The sequence below is a fragment of the Brachycentrus maculatus genome, unplaced genomic scaffold, assembly GCF_059751285.1.
Source record: "Brachycentrus maculatus isolate JH-2025_06_01 unplaced genomic scaffold, ASM5975128v1 h1tg000706l, whole genome shotgun sequence".
In the NCBI taxonomy this organism is placed as follows: domain Eukaryota; kingdom Metazoa; phylum Arthropoda; class Insecta; order Trichoptera; family Brachycentridae; genus Brachycentrus; species Brachycentrus maculatus.
This window is the reverse complement of record NW_028281437.1, coordinates 244,012-264,371: the sequence shown is the minus strand read 5'-3', so window position 1 is coordinate 264,371 and position 20,360 is coordinate 244,012. Positions and strand designations below refer to the sequence as shown.

At 34.5% G+C, this 20,360-nt stretch overlaps 1 protein-coding gene across 1 annotated transcript in view; it reads right to left on the bottom strand.

Annotated features, from left to right (window-relative positions):
• Positions 1–3,081: 3,081 nt before the first annotated feature.
• The window catches only part of LOC148300496 (uncharacterized), a 56,229-nt gene continuing 38,950 nt past the window's right edge, over positions 3,082–20,360 (bottom strand). Inside the window, exons 12-24 of the mRNA XM_088274681.1 lie at positions 19,280–20,308; positions 18,999–19,119; positions 18,166–18,449; positions 17,153–17,462; positions 15,879–16,042; positions 14,140–14,318; positions 12,194–12,333; positions 8,187–8,423; positions 6,723–6,873; positions 6,351–6,578; positions 6,096–6,259; positions 5,582–5,725; positions 3,082–4,495 (exon numbers count right to left, since the gene is read on the bottom strand). Of these exons, the coding sequence (XP_088130807.1) occupies positions 4,330–4,495; positions 5,582–5,725; positions 6,096–6,259; positions 6,351–6,578; positions 6,723–6,873; positions 8,187–8,423; positions 12,194–12,333; positions 14,140–14,318; positions 15,879–16,042; positions 17,153–17,462; positions 18,166–18,449; positions 18,999–19,119; positions 19,280–20,308 (3,317 nt within the window). The 3' untranslated portion in view covers positions 3,082–4,329. The remainder of the gene's footprint in view (positions 4,496–5,581; positions 5,726–6,095; positions 6,260–6,350; positions 6,579–6,722; positions 6,874–8,186; positions 8,424–12,193; positions 12,334–14,139; positions 14,319–15,878; positions 16,043–17,152; positions 17,463–18,165; positions 18,450–18,998; positions 19,120–19,279; positions 20,309–20,360) is intronic.

Sequence of the window (20,360 nt, the reverse complement as noted above, 5' to 3'; positions counted from 1 at the left end):
CATACACAGGATAGACCTCATGTTGACTGATCGACCACCATTTTCGAAATGCTGGACAAATCGAATATTCATTATCTTAGAATTTTTATCTAATTGAACGATAATTTTTACTTTGAAAATTCACGTATATTTGTATTTTTTTCGCATTTTATCTCCCTACGTGTTTTAAATATCTGTGCGTTTGTGACATAATGCATGTCTCATAACTTTCTGCAGGTTTTTTTTTATCAGGCGTGTGCGTCTAGCTTTGTGGACATGCGTATTGTAAAAATGATGAATCTGCGTTATTTTTCCTTACAAATGTATTTTCTATTGTCACACAGAGAATGTTAAAAATAACTAAACTAACTTACTTACTATCACGCCGCTTCCCCGTAAGGGTAGGCTGAGGGAATAGAACGCCACACCAATCAGTCTTTGCAGACAATCCTCGCGTCTTCCACGTTCCTGCTTCTCCTCATACATAGCCGCCGATTATTCCGACACTTGACTACTAACCTGACAACTTTTAAATAGTTGAAATACTTGATCATGCGAAGTTCCCCTCGGTCTTCCTTTACTTCTATTACCAACCATATTAGCCTCATAATTTGTGTTACTATTATTTAAGTTATTATTATTTCCGGGGTTCTACTGTATTTCTTTCAGTGGATATTTTTAGGTAATCATTCGTATTTTTAAAGACAGAATCCTATATTGACTATTTTCACCTATTTCTTAAAATTTCAAAAGGTTTCAAATAATTTTGCAGGGAAAATAAGGGACGTAGAACGTTTTTTTTTAATTATTATTTATTATTATCATATAATTATTTCATTATTGTAAAAATACACTTAAAACACCATTATGACAAGGCAGTATATAATATCATTAAAAAATTATTTTTTTCTTGTGATTATTTATCAAAGACATATTTTTTTATTATGATATAAGCCAATCAAATAAGTACTGTATTTAAGGACGTTAGTTTTTCTTAAAACAAAATAGTTCAAAATACAGGTTAAACACTGAAATATTATTTTATCGATGGAACAAAGTTTATTGCAAGAATGTCCCTTCAAAAATAGGGGGAGGAATACAAATATATTGCCCACTTCCCAGCCCTCCATTCTGTCTCCTAGGTACTCTGGTACTCCCTAGATGACCTCTCTTGCCTTTTGACAAATCCAACGTATATCATTCTGTTTACAGTATATGAAAATTATATTTTATTTATTGTCTCGGCATTAACTTTGTGGTAAGACATGTTACAATGATTAAAGAAAACACTTGTTTTTTACCACTTGAGTTTTATTATTGACTACATGTTTCAGAAGTTAAACTTCCATCATTCAGGTCTGTATAATAACTATTATACAGACCTGAATGATGGAAGTTTAACTTCTGAAACATGTAGTCAATAATAAAACTCAAGTGGTAAAAAACAAGTGTTTTCTTTAATCATTATGAGAATTATTTTACAAACAAAAAAATTTCAATTAAAATTAATTTCGGAATAGCCAATTTTTAATATTCTGTTTAATTGTGTATTTGAGAATTATTATGGAAAAAAATCCTAGAAAAAATATTTCGACAAAGCCAATTTGTGAGTATTTGGGAAGAATTATACAAAAAATCCTGTAGTGTAAAATTAATTGTTAAGTAACATTATGTATAAAGTTTTTAATAATAATTATTAATATTATAAAAATATCGTTTACCTTAATATCTATAAAATTATGTCTTATCAAAACCCGCTACCAAAACCCCAAATAAAAATATATCATCCTTTAAGAAACTTAGCTCATTAAATATCGGGAAAATACACAATTTTTTATGAGATGTGAAATTAAAAGTTTTTTTTAATAGTGGATACTATCTTTTTAGATAAAGGTGTTAAATAAAATAATTTTATAACCAGGTATTTTCATAAATTAATGTGTATACGTTTCAAATGTTTTGAGAGTTAAAAGCGAATTTTTACGATTCTATAGATTTTATGACAAATCGCTCACTCCTTTCAAGAAAGTCATATATCAAAAAACTTGATTTTTCAGGAGAACGTTTTTAAAGTTAAAAATATATAATACAATGTATTAAAAATAAATATCAAGCCACTTATTGAACTTTTTACTGTATATCTGATCTTTTTAGGTAAAACCTGAAGGTTATTTCTCCATTTGAAAAACATTTAGTTTATGTAAATAAAAAATTAAACAATGCATTTTATTCAAAATGCAAAAACAACACATTCTGCCCTGTAGCAGGTAAATATTAAGTTTAAAATATGCTGGTTTTGCTGTGATATAGTACATTTTCTGGGTATTCCGAAAACATGCACAACAAAAAATTGACGATTTTTGATTTATGACGTTGTTGAAAGGAGTGAGCGAAATGTTTAAATATTGTTTTCATTTAAAATTGAGGATTTTTGAAACCGTTTTGTTATTGGATAATGAGGTGAGGAGCAACGACTGTGTCTGTTTGACGAGTTTAGAATATTCATTTAACATCGCACATTTTTTTCAAAGACATTTTTTTTGTAAATATTCCAAACTCAAAGGCCAAAAGCCAAAAGGCATTTTTTCTTATTCTGGGCGAAAATACAACATTTTACGTTTTAATTACGAATTTCAGCAGTTTACAAAAATAACATCCTAATATATAATATTATAACATTATGTTGATATATGGTGCTTTTAATTCGACCATCGCATACACTTATCGTTTTGTTTGGTTAAGAATTTAATAACAAAATTGTTTATATATATATATATATATATATATATATATATATATATATATATATATATATATATATATATATATATATATATATATATATATATATATATATATATATATATATATATATATATATATATATATATATATATATATATATATATATATATATATATATATTTATATATATATATTTATATATATATATATATATATATATATATATATATATATATATATATATATATATATATATAATATATATATATATATATATATATATATATATATATATATATATATATATATATATATATATATATATATATATATATATATAATGTTCATTTTTCCCATTCCTAATGATCATTTTTTCTAAAAGGATGATAAATTTTATGTAAAAAAAGCATTGTTTAAATTATATAAAAACATAAAAGATAAGTGGATGCGAGGCGCGGAGATCATAGTGCTAAAATATAAGAATAAAAATATTATATTTATTTATTTATATTTTATAAACCTAATATACTTCTTAAAAATAAAAATTTATAATCAAATATTTAGAAGACATTTTATTTTCAAATAATTAATAACTAAGAAAAACTCATCATTCATATTTAAAAATAGATATTGTTCAAAAAAGTATAAAACATGACTTATTTTAATGTTTTTTTTATATCTAAAAACAGAACTAGGACGTTTTACTAACACAATGTTTATTTCATATGTTTTATTGAATTCATCAAGTATTCGTGTAAAATGATTAGAATTACCATTTAATATGGAGTAATATGTAATATCATTATTTATACTAACCGATTAATGTTGACACTTTACCATGATATGACATAGGATCAAAATTCATTGATTTTTAACAATGTTTTGTCGAAAGTTTCGACCTAGTTCTGTTCTTTTCTTATAAACGTAACTTTTACAGCCTAAGTAAATATCCATTACAGTGAAACCCTTTTTTACGTTTTTTAAGAGACAAAAAATAAATGGAGGGAAAATATAAATGCAGGGTATTGAAAAGATATTTTTTTGAGAAAATCATGTAGACAACTTTTTTTTACACAAAAACCTAAATGGAGGGAACGTATAAAATGAGGGTAATAAAAAAATTACATTTTAAAAAAATTTTAACCAATTAAACGAATGCAAATAACGTCAAAAAATAGAAGCGTTGCAGATCGATTCATTAATCGAATGACAGGATGGATATTTTCTGCGGGGAAAAAAACGTAAATGCCGGTAATAATTTAACGAACATATATCGGGACTGAAATAACTACACGCAATTGGCGGGAAAATGTTAAATCCGGGGACGTAAAATACGGGTTTCACGGTATTAAAAAATCAATTATCCAATAACTGCCTTTATACGTACGCGGTTTACCGCACTTTCAGACGAAAGACAGCGGACATGTTCGTACAACTTGTTAAAAAAATAACCACGTGTTTTTTCGCATGACACAGTGTGCAAGCCGCAATTCCCGTGTCACACGAACAACACTATTCGCACGGTAAAGAGCGTACGTGTAAAGGCATCTCCGACAGCTGGGCTCGACGAAGAGCAGGACCCTTCGAGTTTGGACCGGGCGTGGTTTAAGCATCTTCCTGCCTGTGATGGCGATGTCCCTGCTGCTTGAGGTCCAGCGATCTCAGTGACCTGGATCGCTCGAACAGCGAGGGATCCGTGTAGATGGGCTCGCTGGGATCTTCGAACGGACTCCTTGTCGGGATCCCGAAATCACATGCGCGTGCCAAATTTCTATAACAATAACGGTTGCGAACAATTTTAATGAAAAATAATGAAAGTAGATTCTCTTTCACCTCATTCCGCCGTACTCTTTGATATATATACTGTTATACATTATTCAAATTTTGTCTTTGGTCGACAATTATCCATTTACACGGGATATTCGATATCCCGCAACTTAATTTTCTTTCTTTTTCTTCTTCTTCTTCTTTTTGTAGATCCTAGGGATCCGTTTGTGCCTCCGCATGTCACTCGTGGGATTTTCTTTAAATCCATTTAATATTTAGCATAATTGAATTTTATTCTTAAAACACCGTTTTTAAATAAGTTTTCTTCGAAATATATATATAAATGGTTTTGAAAAGAAGAGTTAATTAAATGTAAGGAATGAAAAAAAAATTAAAAAATTTATCCAGATTCTAAAAAATAATCAAATTCCAATAAATGTTCTAAAAAAATGTGAGGAAACAACACACGCCTGGCTTCTCGCGCAGCCGTTTGCGTTCTGAATTTGTACGATTGAGATCTCAGCCTTTTGTCAAAATCGTAATTTTAGTTCTTCAAATATTTATCACCGGTCGTTTTATTATTCCCAATTTCTCAAGATTGCGCAACATTTTTTTATGACGCATATATTTCGCTGAAAATTTCTTTTAATCCAGGTTACATTTGACGTAATTGAATTTTTTCTTAACCTTACCGGGAGTATGGACGTAAATGAACGTCGGTGCGAATTTTCCTTAAAGGAGTATCGACGTTAATGAACTTCGAAATCCGTCTGTCAGTTGGTATGATGTAACTTGTATAGCAACGACATCGGTGGATGTTCGTGTGTAATTTTGTCAAAATTCAAAAATATTTCGAAAAGGTGCTTTTTTTAAAAGAATTTTAAATAATTTCTACCTTCATAATTAATACATAGAATTAATGGAAAAAAAATCATGTAAAAAGAACTCACTCCCCAGAGAAAGTCGGCCATCAATTTTTGTACTACCGCAAAGGTTAAAAAGTCGTTATTGTATTGAAAAATAAATAAGTTTTTTTTAGTTAGTGAGTTATTGACAGATTATTCAATAGGTTCGTGTGTGTGAATCTTACCCTGTAGCAAAAGGTTTGTGCAGTCCGGCTCCAAATAGTGATGCTCGTGATTGGGCGGGTCTAGATGACGGAGGGCGGTTTACTGAAGATGGAGGACGCTCTCTATCTGCAGACTGGTTCTTACGCATCACACCCCAGTAACGTCTGCCATAAAAATACACAAATATTATACTTAAAACGGACACGAATTCTACAAATAAAACAACGATAAGTATTTTACTTCACAAATCCTCTAGTATCAATTATTATTGAAAATAACATACAGTTTTGAGAATCTTTATCGAATTGAGACCGGAGAACAGAAAACCTTAATAACATCTACCAGAAAATCGGATGGACGATATTTGGAAGTTTGTCGGAGAAAAAATAATATCAAAAGTAATGGACGAGACAGGAGATATTAGTATTTCCTAAAGTAAACCAACGTGCATTGGTATGATGAAGATAAAACAGGGTGCTTTTCCCACAGAAGATCTCGAAGGTTTTTAAAATCCAGTTCAAAATATTGACTTACCTGTATGCAAACATGACTATGAGGATGACTGTGAACAGAAGACAGACCAACAGCACCACGGCTGTCAGAAGAGAGTGGTATTCTCCAGGAGTGAGGCAAACGGATGGAGTTACTGGACCAACATGACGCAGTCCTTGAATCATCTCATCGCGTGACTCGAAGACCTAAAGATTGAAAAAAACACCCATTTTAAAGTTAGTATACAAAATGTTGTTCATTCCAAACTTGCTTCAACTCAATGACAGATTACTTTACCTCAATCATCTCTCTAACATGTTCCGGGTATTCTGGCGGTCCTTCCGTTCCGGTTTCCGAATCATCATCTCCGTACGATCCTATTGCTCCCGGTGAATCGGTTCCGTTTACGGCCAACGCAGTGCCATTAACCGAGTCATCGTCTAAAGTCAATGTTCCGTTTACGTCTCTTCTTCTTCTCCTTCCAAACGACGGCTCTGACCTTCCCGTTCCACTTGAACAGAATGCCTGAAATAAAATTAAAATATTAGTCATACTGTCATTGCCATTGAATTATTATAGATATTACATGCGCATCAATTGCTAGGCATCAGCAGTTTTTTTTTAAATATTGCATCGTGATCGAAACTAGGGCAAATTTGTAATAAATACCGGTTGACAACCATCTCGACAAGTCCTGACAGTTGCTTCAAACACCAAGAAGTTGGATTCTGGAATCTTGAAAGCATTGAATCTTGCTTCTAAGCTGTCTCCGCTTCTGCCCTTGTCCAGCTCAGGGAACACGTAGCTGTCGACTGGGCATCTAAAAATAATAATAATAAGGTAAATCTAAATGAAAAATTACAGTAAATCCCCCTATAACGTTGATAAAGGTTATCAAGGGGAGAGTCATAGAGTTAATATTTTTAAACTGTATTTTTACATTTCAACTAACGGGAACGACTTGACCGAATATACGGACATACTGCGTTATACGGGGGACCACTATTATAGGGAAAAAAGACTTTTGCAAACGTTATAGGGGAAAAGTTTATACCAGTTTTCTTTATAGGGGGGTTTACTGTACTCTGTACTCGAATAATGGTCAAAGTCCAAGGCTTCAAATAAACCAGAACAATTCAAATGACTCTTATTGAAATTCTTGCAAGATAAAGTTTTTAAATTGTTGATATTAACAGCTCTTTACTGAGTCATTTCATTACTGGTATTTGCTTTACTGCAGCTGGTTGAATGGTCTTAGTTGCATTACTTTACTGGTCTTTCATAAGAGCATTCTATATATTTAGAACAAAAACTATTACGGATATTAAACTTTTTAATTAGGTGGATTTTTTTAAAGGTTTCTATTTTAGAACAGACAAGTCTGCAGGTAGGATAGTAAGGATAGGAAGGTACATGTGAAAAATACATCACAAACGCCCAGACCAATAATAAATAAATATTTCTTGAATTGATTTTGCAATCGGCGGGAATCGAACCCGCGACGCCAGTTTCGTAATTGAGCGTCTACCCAACTACACCAAAGCGCCTATCATAATTCTGAGCCATATTTTTGTATCTTTGTTTTACTGATTCGAATACAATTTTTACAAACTTGTATTTATTTAGATTGGCAGTGACAGGTATATTGAAAGCTTTAAAATAGAAATTCACAGTAAAATCGGGATACAATTTTGTTTTCTTTCACATTTAAAATGAATTTCACAACTTAGTTTTAAAAAATGCTTTGCAAGAAAAGGTTTGTCAGGAAGCCTAGATGCTTCTGGGCATGCGGTGGGACAGCTTTCCATGATACGAATACTAAAAAAAACTAACTAACCATCACGCCGCTTCCCCGCAGGGGTAGGCAGAGAGAATAGAACGCCACGCCACACTGTTCTTGCAAACATTCTTCGCCTCTTCCACGTTCATACATACCCGCCGATTGTTTCGACTCCTAACTTGACCACTTTTAAGTATTTGACATACTTGATCGTGCCAAGTTTTTCTCGGTTTTCCTCTGCTCCTTTTTCCAATTACATTCGCCTCATAAATTTGTTTTATCGTTCTTTCCTCACTCATTCGTTCGAATACAAGTCTTCTTTAACTTTGAATTCAATATTTTAGAGTTCTTACCCATATCTGTCGATGAGCTGCACGGACCGTCCGGAGTATGGATCTCTGGCTATGACGTTGGTCGCGAATATGTCCGTAACGTAGTTGTAGCCGTCCTGCGACTCCAGGCGGAAGGTGAGGGGGTCGCCCACGGCGATGGTGGTGGTCGGCCGGCCCTGGTACAGGATCATGAGCCGGACTCGGGAGCTGAGCGAGTTCTCGGCGGGCAGGTACTCGATGGGTATCGGACTGCCGGACCTGTCCATGGAATCGCCCCATTCCCAACTGGGATTTGAATCGCTAGGGAAGGACTCTCGCGCGGAACGATGGTACTTCAAATATCACCGTGACGGTTTTGGAAGCAAAATGAAATATCGCAGTCGTACAAGAGAAAGTGACCAACTAACAAAACGTACAATGTTCAGGAGGGCCATTTAAGTCACTTTTGCATGGCAAGAAAATAAACATCAATGCTGTTAGTCATTTTTAACTAGTCAATATATTATACTTACAAGTTTAAAATCCTTTGGGAATTTTTTCAGGGCAAGATTAAGCTAGTAAGATATCAAACAGTCAATGATCACGTTTTTGTAAAAAATACTCTTGGTCACTTTCTCCTGTATGACTACGATATAGTGACTAGAAAACGTCATCAAAAGAGAAATAAATATAAATACAATGCCAGGATATCAAAATCGAACAAGATAATCCAAATATACCTTGTACAATCTTGACCAAGTATCTAACTGAGGATATATCAACTGCAGAAAGCAAAAAAGGCCAAGACGTTTTGAGAATTTCACACCAAAATAATACAAAATTTATACTTGTTGAAGAAAAAAACTTTTCTTCTTTTAATCAAATAATGTTTCTGAATAACTCATCTTTATGTATTAAATGTTAAATCAAATACTGATTTTACGAGTGTACTAAGTTGTATTTTCTTGTCATTGTTATTGTTTCCCCTAGTTATTGCTTTTGTTTTTTTTTCAAACGAATGCGTTTGAAAATGCCATAACTAGGCGAAACAATTGTCATATCGATTTTTATGTGTTTTTTAACAATAAAATATAACTTAGTAGACTCAAAAAATCAGTGTTCGATTTCCTACATAATTTAAAATGGAGTTCTACAAATTAAACGCAAAATCTATAAATTAATAACTCATCTTTAATTATATTTCTTCCTCTAACCTTTGTTCGCTACAAATGGTACATAAGACACTACATAACATTGAGCCAGTGTTATCTTGTTCATTAATTTCGCGAATACAAGGCGAATACAGTCCTGTGCTTCATGTAATAGACGTTAAATAAATATTAAAGTGAAAAATAACTTCTTTTTATTTTGACTCTATTGGTAGTCAAACCTGGGACCTCCAGTACGTATGTCAAACGTTCTAACCAGTACACTACGAAAATAGATAATATTTATTTATTTCATAAATGATAAAGATGTAAGGGCCACTTCTCGCCAGATCAAATGAAACTGCGTAAAAAAATGTGACCAAAATTGTTTTGATGACTTCTTGCTTTCAGCGTGAAAATCCAGATGAAAATCACGATTTGTTTCTACGATTTTTTACAAAATATTCACGGTGATATTTGAAGTTGATCGTTAGTATACTCAATTAGTTCAACTCATGAAAAGAAGACCAGCAATTTTACTTTATATATACTTTTCACGAAAATAATAGTCGAAAATACTCAAATTCAAGCAAAATGCAACTTACAAATAATATATCAATACTAAATTACGTAATTTAAAGGCATTTACATTCGGAGCATGCTAAAACTAGCTCAATATCAAAACTATGCCAAAGAAAAGAAGACCAGCAATTTTACTTTATATATACTTTTCACGAAAATAATAGTCGAAAATACTCAAATTCAAGCAAAATGCAACTTACAAATAATATATCAATACTAAATTACGTAATTTAAAGGCATTTACATTCGGAGCATGCTAAAACTAGCTCAATATCAAAACGTCAAGTAATTTATACAGAAAATTCTATGACATGCACTAATAATAAAATCAAATTATATAACAAGTCACTTCATAATATAACATGTCACTAAAATAAACGTGCTTTATCTCAAATAATACAAGTTACGAAATACAAATAAGACAAGTACATGATTCATATTTTAGTGTTCTAGCTAACTAACTAACCATCACGCCGCTTCCCCGGAGGCATAGGCAGAGAGAATTGAACACCACACCAATCTGTCTTTGATAACAATCGTCGCCTCTTTCACATTCATACATATCCGCGAATTATTCTGACCTGCTAATCCCAAGATATTATATTTGAAATACTCGATCATGTCAAGTAGGTACTTGAAATTTTAGTATACTATTTTAAAATAATGTTAAAAATTAATGGAACTACCTCTACACTATGAGAGTAGAAAAAAACAAATCTGATACTATACAATCACTACTAGTACTATCACTGCGTTTCGCTGCAGGGGTAAGCAGGGGTAAGGATGGACCGCCATCCGTCTGTCCTTATTTACGCTCCTAACTTCCTTTACGTCCATTCATCTAGTCATACGTGTCCTTAGATTGCTCAAATTCTGGAAATGACATTTGCCAAATATCTCTCTCGTTATCGTTCTCTCGTCATCCATTCGCTCCACATGTCTAAACCACCACGACAAACCTATCTTAATTTTTTAATCGTCCCTAACTCAGTCTTGTATTCCTATCTTCACTAACCTTTGTAAAATACTAAATAAATTGATGATTTGTTCGCCTTTATTTTGATTGGACGATTTTCTTTATTCGAGACTTATCTAAATCGTTTTATAGCATCAATTTGTATAAATCCATTATTCATTGCTAGATATATTTCTTCTCCGTCTTATTCCTCATTACAGAGGGTTGTAACCCTTGTGGAAGCAATGACTCTTCTCCGGTTATCCCTTGCCTGCGCTGCACGTAGCGCTCCAACCACCGAGGTGCCTGCTTCTGCCTTAACTTAGATATACTAGTACAGTCGAAAATGAGATGCTATCTTACAACCGCCAGCATGCTTCTAACATGTATATATATATATATATATATATATATATATATATATATATATATATATATATATATATATATATATATATATATATATATATATATATATATATATATATATATATATATACACATATATACTTGGTCTGTTCAATTAATACGTAGACTGATGGCATAAAACAAAAAATATTTTATTTAGATGTTACATATTCGGATTCAAAGCATACACCTCCCCGACGCACACATTTATGCCAACGGGGTTTTCACTTTAAGAAACAGTCCTTGAACGTAATTTATATTTGAATCAGTAACTTTGTGATTCCCCATTTGCTAATAATAATTTTACTTTGTTTTAAAATCATTATAAATATTTTATTATAACTTAATTATCATGTCTACCGGTTTCGAAGCTAACCGGTAGACATTATAATGAAGTTATAATAAAATATTTCTAGTTATTTTAAAACAAAGTTACATTTTAATTATATATAGTCCTTGAACGCTTGTGTGAACCGTTGTCGTGAGCGTTGTTATTCCATCAGCTTTAATCCATTGAGGTTTTAGAACTCGTGAGTTTTTGCCAAACACTCGATCACTGTTCTACTGATCTCGCTCTTCCCGACTTATTCTTGCTCCCGAAACTCAAAAGACCGTTGAAAGGAAGAAGATTTGAGACGATTCCCAAGATTAAGGACATTGCGACAAACGAGCTGAAGGACATCACTAAAGAAGCGTTCCAGGACTGTTTCTAAAAGTGGTAACACCGTAAGGATCAGTGTTCGTGTCAGTTGGTGACTACTTTGATAGGGACCCAGACATCTACATAACTTCTAAACAAAGTACATTTTGTTTTACCACGTCAGTCCACGTATTCATTGAACAGCCCATGTATATACATATATTTCATATTGAATATAGTCGACCGCATGCTTCAAACGGTTAATATGTTATGATCTCTGCATTATCACCCATGAGAAATGGTTTGCCCTTCTTACCCTGCGCCAATGTAGTTGGATGTGACCACCGCCTCCCCGGGCCCACGGAACAGACAGGTCAGATTGAACCTTTTGTCTTTTCCGGTCTGAACATTGTCGCTGAACTGAACCACGACGATGTTGGTCATAGTGTCACCGTACTGCAAAAACAGAATCATGTCAACAAAAATATTTATTGATCTACGCTCGAAGCCAATTTTACAAAAAAGAATATATCGCTCACATTTTTTCAACAACGTCATTTCATTAAAAAAACTTGATTTTTCAGGAGATTGTTTTAAAAGTTTAAAAATATAATACAATGTATTAAAAGTAAATATCAAGCCTCTTATTGAACTTTTTACTGTGAAACAAATCTTTTTAGGTAAAACCTGAATGTTTTTTCTCCATTTGAAAAATATTAAGTTTATTTAAAAAAAATATTAAACAATACCTTTTCGTAAAAATGTAAAAACAACACTTTCTGCCCTGTAGCGGGTAAATATTGAGTTAAAAATATGCCGCTTTTGCTGGGATAAAGTACATTTTCTGGGCATTCTGAAAACATGTACAACTGAAAAATTATGAATTTTGATATATGTCGTTCTTGAAAGGAGTGAGCGATATACCATAGTTATTATATTTGTCGTAAAAAATATAACATATGGGAAAGGAAGCCACAAGACAAATTGTACGAAACGAGGGACACACCACGATATCAATATCGACTTACAATGTTGAATGATCTCAGCGCTGACAATGTCGAGTTGAACATATCAAAATCTTCATATTCATCGTTAACCAATTTTGATGAACGATAAATATAGGAGATCGAAGATGAAGATGATGATCGAAGACCACCAAAGAGATGGATTGACAGCTGGGAGACTAGTCCCTCTTAAAACAGGCCACAAAGCCTACGGCCATAGGGCGCTGTATCAGATTGATACAATGTCAAGTTGAACGTAAATTATACAATATAAAGGCAAGGTGATCAGTCCAGGGCTTCAGTTCCCAGTCCAGGGTTATATTAAATGAGCATTATAATGATAAAACACTCGTGCGTATTTATTCTGACCACCCTGGGAATCGAACCCGGGACCTTCAGTTTATTAGCCAAATACATTCACTGCTACGGTATAGAGGCAAACACCCAGACTAAAAATAAATATTTCTTGAACTCGTTTTGTACTATTTGTATGGTAAACACACACATATGTATATATGTGACTGATTGCAGTGTGTGTCTGTGTCTACCAGCCGTTAAATGCTATTGGCAAACACATTTGAAGTGCACTTCCTGTCTTTTATTTGAAGTGACATGACAACCGTTATGTGGAGGTCCCCACCAAAACGTTACATTTCCATTATAAATGATTTTAAGTAATCAGGAATTCTAGTTTGTAAAATTGTTACGTTTTAGTGCGATTTGATGATTTCATATTGGTTTAACAGAGGATTGATCACGTTTTGTCGCAACTTTAATAAAGATCTCGATATAATATAGTAAACAGAACAGATTTGCATTTAAGAGATTTTTAGCGTAATATTGGAAATGTAACTTTTTGGTGAGGACCTCTACGTATAATGGTAATCCCAATAGGATTATTGGGTAATATATCCAAAATAAAACAAGGTTTGTTGGATTGAATTCTACATTTATTTATGTTTATGTTAATACGTGACGCGTTTCGTCTTCTTAGGGCATGTAAAACATGTAAATATGTCTCATGTAAAACAGTGATTGATAATGTCCTAAGAAGACGAAACGTGCCACGTATTAACATATACATAAATAAATGTAGAATTCAATCCAACAAACCTTGTTTTATTTTGGATATATTACCCAACAATTCAATATGTTTAACAATAAATATCCCAATAGGATTTTTCAATAGACAAGGATATATTGTTGCCATGTTACCATAAACCGATGTAATGTCACCAATATTATTGATTGAACTCACTCTCTGTGTTCCGCATTCTGGGTACCCATGAGCTCCGCTAATCCTCAGCACGTTGACAGTCCCGCCGCTGCCTCGGAAGAAGCACCGGTCGTAGAATCCATAAGTATAGATTCTTCCTATGAACCCTTCCGGTGTCCTGAGAGTAAACTCCATCCCGTCCTCATTGCACACTTGGCTCACTAAAAATATATTTTATAGGTTTATAATACATTATTAAACACATTCTATTGATTTTTGAGGCTGTTCAAATCGTGATTTTTTTCGTGAGCAATTTTCTTGATTATTGTACAGGTAACCCACCTATAATGGTGAGATAGCAACCGCGTTATAGGTGGAAACCTTATAGGGGGGTTAATGTTTTTAAATTGTATTTTAATTTTAAATGACCCATTTCAGACTATTCCGCTGGTTAAAATGTAAAATATTTATTTAAAACATTAACCCTATATAAAGTTCACTCTGATAACGCGGTACCTATCTCAACGTTATGGGGGGGGGGGGTGTTACTGTATTACGATTTGGGTCATCATTTAATATCTAGTCTAATTTATCTGTCGCCTACTTTCAAAATCCGCCAGATCCATGTTAGTCGATTTTACAAAAAATGCAAAATCTCCGGGTAACATTTATGTTTCAAAGATTTGTCTATCATTAGATAAAATATTATGAAATCGAGAATTTTTCATTTTTTCGGATTTTTTTCAGTATTAAAAAAAACACTAGACACAAACCAATAATAACGTTATTGAAATTTTTGACCTATCCCCGCTCTCTGATTGGCCGATATGGGTCAGAAGGCAAGTTTCATGAATATAGCGGAATTTGAAATACAACGCTGTTTTTTAGTATTTTTTAGCAGGGTATTCAAGTATATAAATATTTTAAACAATAAAACCCACAATTGGCATTCCGATAGAGCATTTATTTTAAAATCGTATAAAATTGGATCTGGCGAATTTTGAAATTAGGCACATATCGCTCACTCCTTTCAAGAACGTCATAAATCAAAAATCGAAAATTTTCAGTTATGCATGTTTTCGGAATGCCAAGAAAATATACTATATCCCAGAAAAAGCGGCATATTTTTAACTTAATATTTACCCGCTACAGGGCAGAAAGTGTTGTTTTTGCATTTTGAAGAAGAGGTACCTATTGTTTAATTATTTTTTTAAATATACTTAATTTTTTTCATATGGAGAAATAACCTTCAGTTTTTACCTAAAAAGATCTGTTGCACAGTAAAAAGTCCAGTAAGTGGCTTGATATTTATTTTTAATACATTGTATTATATTTTTAAACATTAAAAACGCTCTCCTGAAAAATCAAGTTTTTTTTTATTTATGACGTTCTTGAAAGGAATGAGCGATATGTCCTTTATTCTTCTTTTTACTTCGCGTACCGTAACCACTTTTCAATTTTATTTTCAATTCCTATCTTTCTTTTACTATCGGATACCAAGATATTGGCTTTATGAAACGTCTCCCAACATTCATAAATGTATAATGTTCACCCGATAAAATGTGTCCTCAGAAAATACATTTCGTTTTTGCGTAGTGCTCAGTAAATGCCAATTTTTTCAGGCAACCGATTCTGCATGCATTTTTGTACTTCTCCCAAAACTGAAGATTGCGGTACGGTACAAATTAAACTTTGGATGATTTATGTACCCATGATCCAGAAAAACCCTATTAAAATCTTTTAAATATATTTGACTATTTTTACAGTATGACATAAGTTACCATCGAGACAATCTTCTCCATTTCTTGCCGTAGACCTCTCATAGAAATCATAGTTCCCAGTTGTATCAAAATAGGCCGGGTCGGCTGAATCCATGTCCCTCGTGTCTCTATCGCTCAACTCGCAGTTGTCCCTGTCGCCATCTCCATATGGAACAGCATTATCCCTAAAAAATACACACATTTTCCCATAGATAAGCTAAATAGATTCATACGTAAACATTAATTGGATAACATTACTATTGAAATAATTACAATTTAAATTTTGAATTTCATTAATTGATTCGTCAGTCACTTAGTGGTGAAATCTAACTAACTAACTAACTAACTAACTAACTAACCATCACGCCGCTTCCCCGCAGGGGTAGGCAGAGAGAATAGAGCGCCACACCACTCTGTCCTTGCAAACATTCTTCGCCTCTTCCACGTTCATGCATCTCCTCATACATACCCGCCGATTGTTACGACTCCTAACATGACCACTTTCAAGTATTTAGCATACCTGATCGTGCCATGTTTTTCTCGGTCTTCCTCTGCTTCTTTTCCCGCTAACATTCGCCTCATAAATTTGTTTTACCGTTCTTTCCTCACTCATTCGTTCTACATGTCCAAACCATCTCAACACACCTTTCTTAATTTTATCGATAATGCTTATCTCAGCTTTGCATTCCTTCCTTATTTCACTATTCGTACATCTATCATACATCGTTTTGTCGCACATTCTTCTGAGAGATCGCATTTCGACTGCATTCAGTCTACTCTCATCCTTGTGACATAACTGTGAAATCTATAAATTTTTAATTAATGTTTTACTTAGTATATACCGCTATTTCTTAAAATCTACTGTGTCATGTGTTTCGATGCATTCCGCGTCATTTTCAAACACCGTACTTCTTAAGTAAAACATTAATTAAAAATAAATTTTGAATGTAACAGTGTTTATAGAAAAAAATAACAGTGTTTTTCATTTTGAAAGTGTTAATATGAGAAGATATTAATTCTTAACACATTCTAGAATCTGCGTTCCAAAACACAAAATTGTTCAAAAGAGTAGTGAGAGCTTGTGAAGTCAAGTTCTCACTACTCTTGTGAACGCTCCCTTAAGATGTGGCTATTTTAAAAATTGATTAAATTGTCTTCGTGTATCGGCTTATGACGATTGAAAGCGCTCACAGTTTTTACAATACTCTCACGATAAATAACTGGCGTTATGTTAAACAAAAAACGAAATAATTCACGGGTCTCGAAGAAACTTGGCTCAATTTTACAATAGTTACCGATAGTTAAAAGATCTGCAGATAAAGTCTCTGGCTTCTGCACACTCCCTTTGACACTGCACCAAGGACTGCGCTGTCGTAAAGCGTCGGATGTACTGCCTCCGCATACGTTGGCGAGATCCCACTTGTCTGTACGAGTCGGCGTTATCGCAGCGCGATATCCCGGGCCTCAGCGCGATACCTGGTCCTGAAGGGGGCCCCAAGGGCGCTCCTGGGCCCCCTGGGCCGATGGGAGCAATGGCACCATAGCCAGGGGATCCGATACCTCCGAAACTGGGGCCGGTTGGGTCATAACCTCCCGGGACACTTCCTAAAATGACAAAATTATAATATAGTCAATAATTTAAACTCATTAATGACTCATAACACAATGAAATTGGTTAAAGATATCAGATATCCTTGTTTAAGTGGAACTCGCAATCCTCAAATTCCGAACGCGGATGGCTGCGCTAGAGGAAAGACTTGTTTTCATGCGAATTTTGTTTTTCAGAATGTATATTGGAATTTGACTTTTTTTGTAATATATGTTGAAAAAAAATATTTTTATAATTTTTTTTAACAACTTTTTACTACCTACCTTTCAATAACTTTTCTTTTCAAAACCATATACCGTAGAACGGAGCTACTTGAACTTTGATGTGTTACTCGAGCCCGGTACAAAAAAAAATATTTAGATCGTGGTATCGATCGAAGTATCGTGACAATAAGTGTCACCTGTCAGGGAAACAATGAATCATGTCGATATGTTCATTATTGTAGACCAAATACAGATTTTTTTTGTTCTGGGTTCAAGTAATACATCAAAGTTCAAGTAGCCCCGTTCTATGGTATGTATTTTGAAGAAAAAAAGTTTTTTTCAATACAAAAACAGGATTTTCAGCAAAAAATTAATTACGTCAAATGTTGACGTTTAAAGAAAATTAAGTTATATCGGGCCATAAGACGTAAAACACGATTTTTCTCATACTATAGTAATTAACTATAGTTTATTTCAAGTCTATGTTTTTTTTTACCTGTTGGCCTATATCCTGGCCCAGCTCCTCCTCCATAAGTGCCTCTGTATCCCCCTGGTCTCCTGACGCTGTACCCTGGCCTGCCACCATATCCGTCATATCTGTCTCCTTCTGGTCTCTCTCCCCCGTAGCGATCTCCACCCGGTCTTCCACCAAACCGGTCTCCGCCAGGCCTATCTCCACCGTAACGGTCTCCTCCTGGCCTGTCTCCACCGTAGCGATCTCCTCCTGGCCTGTCACCGAACCGATCTCCACCGGGTGGACCATATCTGTCTCCTCCATATCTGCAATAATTTAGAGTGTGGTTGATGTATCATAAATATTTATTTTATGTATTAAATGTTAAATCAACACTGATTTTTTGAGTCTACTATGTTGTACTTTATTGTTTGAAAAAAAAACACAAAAAATCCATTTTGTGACACTTGTTTCGCCTAGTTATGGCATTTTCAAACGAATGTGAAGATTAAATGGACTGACGGTCCTTATATAGCCATATAAGGACTGTCAGTCTATTTAATCTTGACATTCGTTTGAAAATGCCATAACTAGGCAAAACCATTGCCAAATTGATTTTTATGTGTTTTTAACAATAAAATATAGCTTAGTAGAGTGGAAAAATCAGTATTTCACATTTAATACATAAATTTAAATGGAGTTCTACAGATTACAAATTAATCGCCAAATTTATAAATAAATAAATATTTCTACCCGTTTTCAAATTGAAGCCAGCACGAAGAAAGTAAATACTGTATAGTGAAACAGGGAACATTTCTTGTTTATATTATAACATCTTTAAGTAATTCAAATATACGGGTATCATGTAGACTCACCCTCCAATCCCAAAGCTATCTCTATCTCCAAAACGATCTCTGTCTCGATCATATTGACTGCCTCCACCGAATCTGTCTCCCCCGTAGCGATCTGTGCCCCAATAACTTCCTCCAGCTGATCCTGAAATACACACCATTGATGAAACATTTTTTTTCATTCTATTGTATTAAAATATATCAACAACACCAGGTACAATGAAAATCACACTTTTTTCCGAAAATACTTACCGATCCTATTCACCTTAAGTCGTATTTTTTTTAAACTATACAAATCAACATACCTGGTGGTCTATCGTATGGATATCTTCCGATCCCTCCGCTACCGATTTGACTTCTGTCGCCGTTTGGATATCTATCCCAACCAGGGTACCTGTCGATCGGGTATCTTTCCCTGTTCATTGGGTATCTATCTCTGTCAACGGGATACCGATCTCTATCGACAGGATATCTGTCAATCGGATATCTTTCTCTGTCGATAGGTAACCGGTCTCTGTTCGATGGATATCTGTCTCTGTCGATCGGTGGTCTGTCTCTATAAATTGGAATCCTGTCTCTATCGCCCGGAGGATATCTCCCATACGCCGGATATTTACCTCTGTCCGGTCCAATAGGATATCTGTCGATTTCGTTTCCGTATGGGTCGGGGTATGGATCCGGTCTGTCTACAGGGAACCGATCACCTCCTGGAGGGTATCTGTCAAAAGGTTTTAAAGGTCCTATTGGATAGCGATCATCAGGATATCTGTCACCTCCTGGATACCTGTCACCCCCAGGATACCTATCGCCTCCGGGATACCTGTCACCTCCGGGATATCTATCACCTCCTGGATATCTATCACCTCCTGGAAATCTGTCACCTCCAGGATACCTGTCACCTCCAGGGTATCTGTCACCTCCGGGGTATCTATCACTTGCAGGATATCTATCCCCTCCTGGATACCTATCGCCTGCGGGATATCGGTCACCTCCTGGGTATCTATCGCCAGCAGGGAGCCTATCGCTCGGGGGGTATCTATCGCCTCCTGGATATCTATCGCCTGAAGGGTATCGGTTACCTCCTGGATATCTATCTTCTGATGGATATCTGTCGTCTCCCCCTGGATACCGATCGCTTCCAGCGGGATATCTATCGCCATCGGGATATTTATCACCCCCGGGATACCTGTCCCCTCCAGGGTACCTATCTCCACTCGGAGGGTTCCTGTCGTCTGGGTATCTGTCATCTCCAGGATATCGATCTCCTCCCGAACTCGCAGGGTACCGGTCACCATTTCCTCCAGGATATCTATCGTCGTATCCTCCGCCGTTTCCTTTTGGGATATTGAAACAGTGCAATTAGATTTATTGGATTGTCAATTATCC